The sequence below is a fragment of the Oncorhynchus masou genome, chromosome 1, assembly GCF_036934945.1.
Source record: "Oncorhynchus masou masou isolate Uvic2021 chromosome 1, UVic_Omas_1.1, whole genome shotgun sequence".
NCBI classification, from domain to species: Eukaryota; Metazoa; Chordata; class Actinopteri; order Salmoniformes; family Salmonidae; genus Oncorhynchus; species Oncorhynchus masou.
In genome coordinates, this window is record NC_088212.1 from 13,972,658 (window position 1) to 13,984,481 (window position 11,824).

General features: G+C 46.5%; 2 protein-coding genes across 5 annotated transcripts; one reads left to right on the top strand and one right to left on the bottom strand.

Moving 5' to 3' along the window:
* Window positions 1–256: 256 nt before the first annotated feature.
* Window positions 257–5,636, bottom strand: wdr54 (WD repeat domain 54). 4 transcript variants are annotated; one of them, XM_064944547.1, is made up of 10 exons: window positions 5,599–5,636; window positions 4,588–4,880; window positions 4,374–4,436; window positions 4,036–4,102; window positions 2,593–2,649; window positions 2,352–2,479; window positions 2,053–2,153; window positions 1,728–1,890; window positions 1,323–1,397; window positions 257–1,226 (listed from the first exon to the last, which is right to left on the bottom strand). In XM_064944547.1, exons 2-10 carry the CDS (start codon window positions 4,810–4,812, stop codon window positions 1,095–1,097), a joined length of 1,011 nt encoding a protein of 336 aa, XP_064800619.1. In that variant the 5' UTR covers window positions 4,813–4,880; window positions 5,599–5,636; the 3' UTR covers window positions 257–1,094. The 4 variants fall into 4 exon arrangements, with proteins under 4 accessions (XP_064800619.1, XP_064800768.1, XP_064800824.1 ...); XM_064944696.1 differs by having other exon boundaries at window positions 4,588–4,820; window positions 5,599–5,632; XM_064944752.1 differs by lacking the exon at window positions 1,323–1,397.
* Window positions 5,637–5,687: 51 nt separating this feature from the next.
* Window positions 5,688–11,781, top strand: LOC135519759 (uncharacterized). Its single transcript, XM_064945008.1, has 4 exons — window positions 5,688–5,807; window positions 7,711–7,963; window positions 10,174–10,383; window positions 10,639–11,781. Exons 2-4 carry the CDS (start codon window positions 7,724–7,726, stop codon window positions 11,449–11,451), a joined length of 1,263 nt encoding a protein of 420 aa, XP_064801080.1. The 5' UTR covers window positions 5,688–5,807; window positions 7,711–7,723; the 3' UTR covers window positions 11,452–11,781.
* The last annotated feature ends 43 nt before the right edge of the window (window positions 11,782–11,824 follow it).

Below are 11,824 nucleotides of genomic sequence, written 5' to 3' on the forward strand. Positions count from 1 at the left end.
ACTGTAACTACCGATTGGATACCACAAAATTAGGTAGAAAAAGGCCTAATAAAAAAAAATAGTATAAATAAAAGAAGTCCCACCAAGTGGGTTAACCCTATTGACTCAATGAGTAGAGTGTTTGCCATTGTGCCAGCGACCCAGGTTCTCTTCCTTGCCCCGCCGTTCGCGACAATTTGCTACAAGCGCAGTTCGCTGCAAGCACACAACAATTAAGAAACACATAGCACAAACAAATTAAAGAGCATAACGACAGTTATCTACAATAAATATTTATTGTCAAGTTGATTCATAGTTACAGTACATTTATACAGTGATGCTGTACAATAATAATATTCAAGACTTACTAAGTCAAAGGAATGTTACATTTCCAAACTGAATGCTGAACGACCTACATTACCATACACGTTGTAAAGACTTGCAACAATGATATACTGAGACACCTGAGGACTTGTGCTGCTGTCAGCAACCCTACGTCGTTACAGTATAGTCTGCTCCCTTCATTTTAAATCTGTAAAACAGATTTATACACACTCATCTGTAGTTTCATGGTCCGTTACTCGCGCACACACACACACACACGCACACACCAATACTCAACACAGAGGAAACGTGTCAGCATAAGCCAGTATGTGATCAGTCAAAATATACAAGGTCACATTGCACTACAAATCATATTTCTCCTCATATATAGTAAGATGCCTCACTTTTCCTTTCGCGCATTGATACGTAGGAAACTACTTGATAGAAGAATGTTGTCTCTATCTGACCTCTGGACCAAAGTTAATATCCATGGGAGAGACGCTGTAGACATACATACTGTATCATGTCCTCTAGTTAGGCCATAGTAGATGGAGATGGGGTCACAGCCCTGGTTTGCTTCTGAGTTAACCTTCATAGGCTTTCCGTCTCTCTGTAGACCATTGATCTGGTGGAATTAGATGCTGCATGGTCTATCAGGCAGATGTTTCCTGCTGTAGGCTTCTCTTTAGTCACACACTCCCCAACAGAGATACTGCTGAGCTGACACACTCCGTTCACGTCAACCTCACACACACACTCACACACATCTCCCGTGGTGCGTGCTACTGCTGTTAGACCTGTGTGTAGCGGATGATCTCACTCAGGTCGTAGCCCGTCACAGCGAAGGCGTAGCCGTCCCCGTCGCAGAACTTAGCCCCGCAGATCTGGGTATCTGTCACACACTCGTTATACATGTGCACGATCTGGAGGGAGAGAGAGGGAGGGAGGCAGTCAATGTCTGTCTGTCAGTGTGTGCGTGGTGTCGTGAGGTCCCTCCCTGGTATGGTTTGAGAGGTTACCTCCACACTGTTAGTCTCAGGGGTCAAGGTCAGATGCCACACTCTAACCAGAGAGTCCTCAGCAGCAGAAAGAAGCTTGGAGCACAAACACATAGACAGACAGACAGAGACAGACAGACAGACAGACAGACAGACAGACAGACAGACAGACAGACAGACAGACAGACAGGGAAAATGATCTATTAGCATCAGAATTCACTCCCTTACATTAAGATGTTTTGCCTTTCTACATGGATCTCTAGTAGCTTACATTTACATTTAAGTCATTTAGCAGACGCTTGCTTTAAAATCAGTTTGCATACAACTGGTGATAAACACAGTCCATTGTCTGGAGATAGATAGTCATATGGAAATTGCCAATCCCTCCCACTGCCCCATCCTGACAGCATCTGGTGTTGACCTCACCAGGCCAGAGAAGGGGGCGATGTCCAAGGAGTAGATCCAGCGTGCGTGGGCGTTGACCTCAGCGTGGACGATCCCTGTCACGGCCTCGTAGAGACGGATCTGCCCTGTGCCATAGCCTGCCACCACGGTTCCCTTCCACAGCTTCACTGAGGAGCAGCTCATACTGGTACAAGAAGAGGGCAGAGGTGTTGAGGTTAGTGGTGGCATTTCCACAGATGCCAGGCCAATGGCAAGAGGAACTCATAACTACAAGGCCTCTATGTCCTTATCTGAAGAAGGGAGTTCAAATGTGGTTAAAAGATCCTACTGTCAGTAACTCACTTACTCAAAACCAGGGATCTTGTTGAGCAGCTGGAAGTCCTCTCCTGACTTCCACACACAGAGATTGCCAGAGTCGTCAGCACTCACCATTTCTGCAATGCACTCCTGGGGGAGGGAGAGCATCAACGACAGGGTCAATATCTAAAGCTGTGATTGATGCATATTGACAGACAACTACACCTTCATCTGTCTGTCGGTTCTACATGGTTACGGTTATTATCGAACATAACACTTGGCCCCAGATGGATAATGCTTTTCCGAAATGAACAACAGACACATACACATGGTGTTTTTGCATAGTACCAGGCTACCGGAACATTCTGAGGCCAAATCCGTGATGGACTCCTTGTGCTCCTCCAGCACCTCCGAGAGGGTGATGTTACTGCCTTTAATGGGGACGTCAAACACCAGCATAGAGCCAGACGAGATGCCTGCATCGAGAGAGAGAGATGAAACCGGCTGGGTTTTGGTCAACATCCTGTCAGGTCTGAATTGATTGCAGGAGAGAGAGAGGCCTAGCTTGCCGTGCTCATTCTGTACTTACCCACACAGATGTATTTTTCCCGCACTGCTGCAATCCCTCGAGCAAACACTGCCTGAGCTGTGGGTACAGATCAGGATATATCATCAGCACGGTCCTCTGAGCTCAGAAACTCAACCTACAGTACACCAAACTCCTCTCCATGGTAGACACCCCTCCATGGCAAAGACTCCCCTCCATGGCAAAGACTCCCCTCCATGGCAAAGACTCCCCTCCATGGCAAAGACACCCCTCCATGGCAAAGACACCCCTCCATGGCAAAGACACCCCTCCATGGCAAAGACACCCCTCCATGGCAAAGACACCCCTCCATGGCAAAGACACCCCTCCATGGCAAAGACTCCTCCATGGCAAAGACTCCCCTCCATGGCAAAGACTCCCCTCCATGGCAAAGACACCCCTCCATGGCAAAGACTCCCCTCCATGGCAAAGACTCCTCCATGGCAAAGACTCCCTCCATGGCAAAGACACCCCTCCATGGCAAAGACACCCCTCCATGGCAAAGACTCCCCTCCATGGCAAAGACTCCCCTCCATGGCAAAGACTCCCCTCCATGGCAAAGACTCCCCTCCATGGCAAAGACTCCCCTCCATGGCAAAGACACCCCTCCATGGCAAAGACACCCCTCCATGGCAAAGAAACCCCTCCATGGCAAAGACACCCCTCCATGGCAAAGACTCCCTCCATGGCAAAGACTCCCCTCCATGGCAAAGACTCCCCTCCATGGCAAAGACTCCCCTCCATGGCAAAGACTCCCCTCCATGGCAAAGACTCCCCTCCATGGCAAAGACTCCCCTCCATGGCAAAGACTCCCCTCCATGGCAAAGACTCCCCTCCATGGCAAAGACACCCCTCCATGGCAAAGACACCCCTCCATGGCAAAGACACCCCTCCATGGCAAAGACTCCCCTCCATGGCAAAGACACCCCTCCATGGCAAAGACTCCCCTCCATGGCAAAGACTCCCCTCCATGGCAAAGACTCCCCTCCATGGCAAAGACTCCCCTCCATGGCAAAGACTCCCCCATGGCAAAGACTCCCCTCCATGGCAAAGACACCCCTCCATGGCAAAGACACCCCTCCATGGCAAAGAAACCCCTCCATGGCAAAGACACCCCTCCATGGCAAAGACACCCATCCATGGTAAATACACCCATCCATGGTAAAGACACCCCTCCATGGCAAAGACTCCCCTCCATGGCAAAGACTCCCCTCCATGGCAAAGACACCCATCCATGGTAAATACACCCATCCATGGTAAAGATGGCCACCAGACAATCACACAGCAGAGAGAGAAAAGGACTCCTGAAGCAGAGCTTCTGTAGCTGTTACTGGGTAGAGATAAAGGAGCAGCTCATTCATATCCAGAGGAAGAGTCTCTCTTGGGTTTGTGTGCACTGGTAAGGGTTAGAGGAGACTCAGTATTTGTATATGGGGCAGAAGTTACCTGTTTGGGTTTCAGGCGTGTCCAGTGCATGCCAGTATACCATTATGGATCCATCCGACTCATACATCTGGAACACAGACACATCTGTCAAGACCTGACCAACAGGCGGACACCATTGTACAAGGCCACACACATGTTACAGGAGGCTGCAGAGGGGAGGACGGCTCTTAATAATGTCTGGAACGGAGCGAATGGGATAATATCAAACACATAGAAACCATGTGTTTGATACCATTCCACTCCAGCCATTAACACGAGCCATCCTTCCAAATTTAGTTCACACCAACCTCCTGTGACAGACGCACGCACGCACGCACACACACACACAATCCACTCACCTGGATGCCTTTCTGAGAGGTGAGCACCAGGATGTCACGAGATGGGAGGACACACCAGGCTGCCTGAAAGGAGAGACAGCAAGTTTCCCCTTCAACAAAATATCAAATACTGCACCAACTCATGTCCATCTAACATGGACATTAAAGAAGGACGTAGACCCATATCATTCATGATCCACTGACACCCTCTTGGTCAGCGCTAATAACAGTCTACCTGCATGATGAGGGAGGAGCTGGTAGCTACGTTGGCCTCTTTGGACTGCAGCTGGCGGTGGGAGTAGTTGAGTCCGTCCCAAGAAGCACTGACCATATTGACCATGTTGGCGTGTACCACTGTGAAATAGGTCAGGCTCCGCGGGGCTATGCGCAGCACGCTCAGGTTGTTGTATAGCGCAGACGCACTGCTTTTCATCTGAATGCTCTTCTCTTTGTGGTACATCTTTCAATCTTATCAATTCAATTGGGTAAAAAGTGAGAGTGCAAATAGTGTACTTAATGACGACAATTCTGGGGAACAATGAGAAATAAAGCTGGTTAGTATTGCAGTGTGTGTCAGTATGTCGCTGTGTCTCCGAGTTGGGTGAGATGTGGGAAAGAGGCAGCGTAAAATATGTCATACCAAAAAACACAATGGCAGCTACATAATGTTGCCCAACGTGAAGATTATCATTCTCATTGAGCAAGTTCAGCGAACATGCTGACCTACTAGCCAGCTAACGTTAGTCATCCACATGATTTTTGACCATGCCACACTGGGCACTTGAATCAAGCTAGCTGCATAGCTAATCAGCTTGCCATGCACTCCTATGAATTGGAAGACGTTAGAAGCCATCTAGTTATCAGTCTAGCCATTGCCGGCTAAATTACCTAACGGATACGTTACATAAATTAGGAACTAAGTTAGTTAGCTAATGTAATGCAATTCAGCAAAATGTAGTTAGCTAATGTAATGCAATTCAGCAAACATAAATAGTCAGCTAAAGTCGCCTTTAAGTCTATTCATCTTTCTTACGCTAGCTAGCTAACGTTGGCTAGCTACTGCTAGCAAGCCTAAGCTTGGAGGCAAGTATTGTCGAACAGAATACCGTATTGTGAACTAACGTTCGCTTCTATCATATATTCTGCTATTCGCTAGATAAATACAGTTAGCAATATTATATGTACGTTATTCATTCATCAACAAGTGCTAAATAGATTGCATTTCATTTAGCGAGGAGGAGATTACCATTGCGCGTCCTTTGCAGCCATAGTGACAGCTCCACCTTTGCGTGAAACGTCATACGTTTTGTGTACACAAAAAAAGGTAGTGGCGTTTTCAGTTGCCAAGCAATCCTGTCTTTTTGGGTTGGGAAAAAGTAGGGCAACGAGAGAAGTGTTCTTGTTCTTCTCCCATCAGATTGAAGACACAGATTTTCAGCCTGCTCTTTGTTTAAGGTACCTAAATATTGTTATCTAGATTAGCAAGCAACCTTGTTATGTTTGTTGATGCATTGCTTCTCTTGGCTAGGTTGTTCGATCACTACAGGCAGCTTCAAAGATTTTTCACTTCTTGTCCAATACAAGGTGGTGAGGGCTGTGTTATTGTTGCACTCAGCAGACAGTCTGGTGTGTTTCAAGAAAGTGACAACTCTCTCCAAGTAGAAAACCCACCAAGAAGGCCGATTGTAACTCCATCCATAAAACATAAATGTACAAATTAATCTAGGACTTTTAAAGGGAGTGAGAGTAGAAAAGGACAAGATTCTGAACCAGAACTATAACTAAAAGTTATTGCTTTGAATGGCTGCACATTTAATAGTATCCTACATCTTTTTTTCACTCACGCAATTCTAATCTAACCTCAGCAAAATAAGAAATGTCCCTTTTTCAGGACCCTGTCTTTCAAAGATAATTCGTAAAAATCAAAATAACTTCACAGATCTTCATTGTAAAGGGTTTAAACACTGTTTCTCATGCTTGTTCAATGAACAATAAACAATTCATGAACATGCACCTGTGGAACGGTCGTTAAGACACTAACAGCTTACAGACGGTAGGTAATTAACATCACAGTTTATGAAAAATTAGGACACTAAAGAGGCCTTTCTACTGACTCTGAAAAACACCAAAAGAAAGATGCCCAGGGTCCCTGCTCATCTGTGTGAACGTGCCTTAGGCATGCTGCAAGGAGGCATGAGGACTGCAGATGTGGCCAGGGCAATAAATTGCAATGTCCGTACTGTGAGACGCCTAAGACAGCACTACAGGGAGACAGGATGAACAGCTGATCATTCTCGCAGTGGCAGACCATGTGTAACAACACCTGCACAGGATCGGTACATCTGAACATCACACCTGCGGGACAGGTACAGAATGGCAACAACAACTGCCCGAGTTACACCAGGAACGCACAATCCCTCCATCAGTGCTCAGACTGTCCGCAATAGGCTGAGAGAGGCTGGACTGAGGGCTTGTAGGCCTGTTGTAAGGCAGGTCCTCACCAGACATCACCGGCAACAACGTCCCCTATGGGCACAAACCCACCGTCACTGGACCAGACAGGACTGGCAAAAAGTGCTCTTCACTGACGAGTCTTGGTTTTGTCTCACCAGGGATGATGGTCGGATTTGTGTTTATCGACAAAGGAATGAGCATTATACTGAAGCCTGTACTGTGGAGCTGGATCGATTTGGAGGTGGAGGGTCTGTCATGGTTTGGGGCGATGTGTCACAGCATCATCGGACTGAGCTTGCTGTCATGGCAGGCAATCTCAACGCTGTGCGTTACAGGGAAGACATCCTCCTCCCTCATGTGGTACCCTTCCTACAAGCTCATCCTGACATGACCCTCCAGCATGACAATGCCACCAGCCATACTGCTCGTTCTGTGCGTGATTTCCTGCAAGACAGGAGTGTCAGTGTTCTGCCACAGCCATAGAAGAGCCTGTATCTTAACCCCATTGAGCACCCTCTGGGACCTGTTGGATCGGAGGGTGAGGGCTAGGGCCATTCCCTCCAGAAATGTCAGAAAACTTGCAGGTGCCTTGGTGGAAGAGTGGGATAACATCTCACAGCAAGAACTGGCAAATCTGGTGCAGTCCATGAGGAGGAGATGCATTGCAGTACTTAATGCAGCTGGTGGCCACACCAGATACTGACTGTTACTTTAGATTTGGACCCTCCCTTTGTCCAGGGTCCATTTCTGGTTAGTCACATGTCTGTGGAACTTGTTCAGTTTATGTCTCAGTTGTTGAATCTTGTTATGTTCATACAAATATTTACACATGTTAAGTTTGCTGAAAATAAACACAGTTGACAGTGAGAGGTCTTTTCTTTTTGTGGCTTATGTGCTTAATCAGGCTCCCGGCAAAGATGTCCCGCGCTGCATCAAAGTCCCGTGCTGAGAAGGGGCGCACCAACTCTGCTCCTGCACCCCCTCCTCCTCCTTCCCAGAGTCCAGATGTGGTGGACATTGTCCCGGGCCGCCTGACAGAGTCTAACTGGGTGTCCATGCTAGTGCAGGAGGAAGGAGAGGAGGTGGTGGTGGAGGTCCTGTATGAATTCATGAACCATATCATGGAGAAATGTTACACTGTGTATCTCCAGAGACAGGTGAGGCCTTACGTTCACAGGTGGACACTACCTGTGTCAGACAGTAGTCTGATACATTCACTGTGCAGAGATGACATTCTGATTTTGTTTCAAAAAAATATTAATAAATGTACTGTAGCCAATGAAGAATCCTTCAGTTTACGTGGCTTATCAGTTTAATGTGGGCAGTATACAGTGCATTCAGAAAGTATTCAGACACCTTCCATTTGTCCACATTATGTTATGTTACAGCCTTATTCTAAAATGGATTCAATAAAAATAAATGTTCATCAATCTACACACCATACCCCATAATGACAAAGCAAAAACAGGTTTTTAGAAATGTTTACAAATTTATTAAAACAGATACCTTATTTACATAAGTATTCAGACCCTTTGCTATGTGACTCTACATTGAGCTCTGGTGCATCCTGTTTCCATTGAGATGTTTCTATAACTTGACGGGAGGCCACCTGTGGTAAATTAAATTGTTTGGACATGATGTGGAAAGGCACACACCTGTCTATATAAGGTCCCACAGTTGACAATGCATGTCAGAGCAAAAACCAAGCCATGAGGTCGAAGGAATAGTCCATAGAGCTCAGAGACAGGATTGTGTCGAGGCACAGATGTGGGGAAGGGTACCAAAAAATGTAAGGTCCCCAAAGCATTTAAGGTCCCCAAGAATCAAATCAAATCAAATCAAATCAAATCAAATCAAATCAAATCAAATTTATTTATATAGCCCTTCGTACATCAGCTGATATCTCAAAGTGCTGTACAGAAACCCAGCCTAAAACCCCAAACAGCAAGCAATGCAGGTGTAGAAGCACGGTGGCTAGGAAAAACTCCCTAGAAAAGCCAAAACCTAGGAAGAAACCTAGAGAGGAACCAGGCTATGTGGGGTGGCCAGTCCTCTTCTGGCTGTGCCGGGTAGAGATTATAACAGAACATGGCCAAGATGTTCAAATGTTCATAAATGACCAGCATGGTCGAATAATAATAAGGCAGAACAGAACACAGTAGCCTCCATGATTCTTAAATGGAAGAAGTTTGGAACCACCAAGACTCTTCCTAGAGCTGGCTGCCCGGCCAAACTGAGCAATCAGAGGAGAAGGGCCTTGGTCAGGGATGTGACCAAGAACCCGATGTTCACTCTGACAGAGCCCCAGAGTTCCTCTGTGAAGATGGGAGAACCTTCCAGAAGGACAACCAATACTGCAGCACTCCATCAATCAGGCCTTTATGGTAGAGTGGCCAGACGGAAGCCACTCCTCAGTAAAAGGCACATGACATCCCACTTGGAGTTTGCCAAAAGACTCTGAGACCATGAGAAACAAGATTCTCTGGTCTGCTGAAACCAAGATTTAACTCTTTGGCCTGAATACCAAGCGTCACGTCTGGAAGAAACCTGGCATCATACCTATGGTGAAGCATGGTGGTGGCAGCATCATGCTGTGGGGATGTTTTTCAGTGGCAGAGACTGGGAGACTAGTCAGGATCAAGGAAAAGATGAAAGGCGCAAAGTACAGAGAGATCCTTGATGAAAACCTGCTCCAGAGCACTCAGGAACCCAGACTGGTGCAAAGATTCACCTTCCAACAGGACAACAACCCTAAGCACACAGCCAAGATAATGCAGGAATGGCCTTGAGTGGCCCAGCCAGAGTCCGGACTTGAACCTGATCGAACATCTCTGGAGAGACCTAAAAATAGCTGTGCAGCGACGCTCCCCATCCAACCTAACAGAGCTTGAGAGGATCTGCAGAGAAGAATGGGAGAAACTCCCCAAATAAAAGTGTGCCAAGCTTGTAGCGTCATACCCAAGAAGGCTGTAATCGCTGCTCAAGTTGTTTCAACAAAGTACTGAGTAAAGGGTCCGAATACTTATGTAAATGTGATATTTTATTTTTATTTTCTAAAAACCTGTTTTTGCTTTGTCATTATGGGGTATTGTGTGTAGTTTGATGAGGGAACAACACAATTTAATCCATTTTAAAATAGGCTGTAATGTAACAAAGTGTGGAAAATGTCAAGGGGCCTGAATACTTTCCGAATGCACTGTATATACTATTGATTTAATCAATTCACTTTACAATAAGTGCCTTCCTTTGCTCAGAGGATCAAATGCACTGTTTAAATCTGGCTGGTGACCAATTTCCCTTTACTATCCTCTTACCAATAATGCTGATAATTCTTTGCGGGACTGACAATGAAATGTCTCCTCTCTAGCCAGAGTTATTCACAACGTCTTGGGCCCGAGATTCTTTAGTGCAGATTCTGGAGTGGCAGTTCCTGATCCAGGATGAGGGGGAAGGACCAGACAGTGCCCCCTCCTGGGAAGAAGATTCAGAGCCCCTGCCGTCAACTACAGACTCCTGGGCACAAGGCTGTGTGCAGGTTCTGCAAGTCAAGCCAACAAATTACCCTTCTCCCCTACAGGTAGCTCTGAACAATACTCCATCGAGCTGCATTGTGTTTCCACTCTAACAAGTGTACCTGGGAATAAGCCAAAATGTCAAGGATATATCTAGCAGTAAATATGGAGTAGTAAAGGAAGTAGATAACTCCATGAAGTATATTGTTTGAAGCTAGTTGCTTGCTTACCGGTGAGTGGCCGGTGTAATGCTAATACCTGAAAGCTAATAATTTAATCATAATAATGTAATCTAACACATCTCTGGTGTTTTCCTCCAGAGGTCCACTCCGGTTGGTGAGGCGGCTGGACGGACAGGTCATAGGGCCAATCACAAGACTCACACAGTGAGCCAGCTTAGTTCCTCTCCCAAGCATTCCAGAAAAGCCAAAAAAGCCAGAGAGCCACCAGGTTTTAGGGGTTTCAAACTATCCCCTGCTCCCCCACCCATAACTGAGGGAGGGACCTGGAGGCAGCATCACACATCACCCACCACTCCTACAGAGGACTACCTGCAGTCTCCAAGGCATTCTCTGAACAGCTCAGTGACTGAGGAAGAAGAGTATGTAGAGACATGCCCAAACATTTCTGTCCAAAGTGCTATGCTCCGCCCTCAGCGTGGAGGCTTCCCATCCTTGCGGAGACTGGATCTTGCCCGTCTTCCACGCCATCGTGTCTGGCCCCAATATGAAGTGCTGGATGCCAGTCCCTCAAAGCGCCATCCATTGAGAACCGGAGGTCCACTGGCAGCAGGGCAGAATCTCGAGAAACAACATACCACACAGACAAAGGCAATGAAACCCCTGACTGGGGCAGTCTGTCTGACCATTAAAAGGAGGAGTATTCCGCATGGGGGCAACAGTGAGGGGATTGTACCCTTCTCTGGCACCTTGATGCTTGATAGCATGGAGCTGGCCCCTGGGGTCACTCTCAAAGGCCCCCAGGGGACCCGTTTCAGCCCCCTCAAAGGATGCCCAGCCCAGCTAGAGCACAGTGCAGAGCTGAGGCCCATACGGAACAATCTGCCTGTGCCACTGTTTTCCCTGGAGCAGCTGACAGCCAGACCAGACCCTCAGGTCAACACACTGATTTGACACCAACTGGGCCATTACTCAAGAACTTTGGGAAGGTCAATTATTGAAGACAAAATAATGGGATCCATTTCATGACAATAACTTCAAGAATGAAAGAAATGTACAAATTGTTGAGATTAAATAACGTTAAAAAATATATATTTATTTTAAAATGTGTAATTTTCCAGTGATTTCTACATACAATGAAAGTAGACATTTGAGTTAACTTCACTATTCCCAACTAATCAGATATTTGATGCTTCATGGTGGAGCCATATGTGGGCTTTCAGACAGAGGCAAAAAGGCGTTTTTTTCAATGCTATGAGTAAATTTAACAAGATGGCACGGCGTCATATATATTGCTCGAATTGTCAGAAATTGACAGTATTTTTTG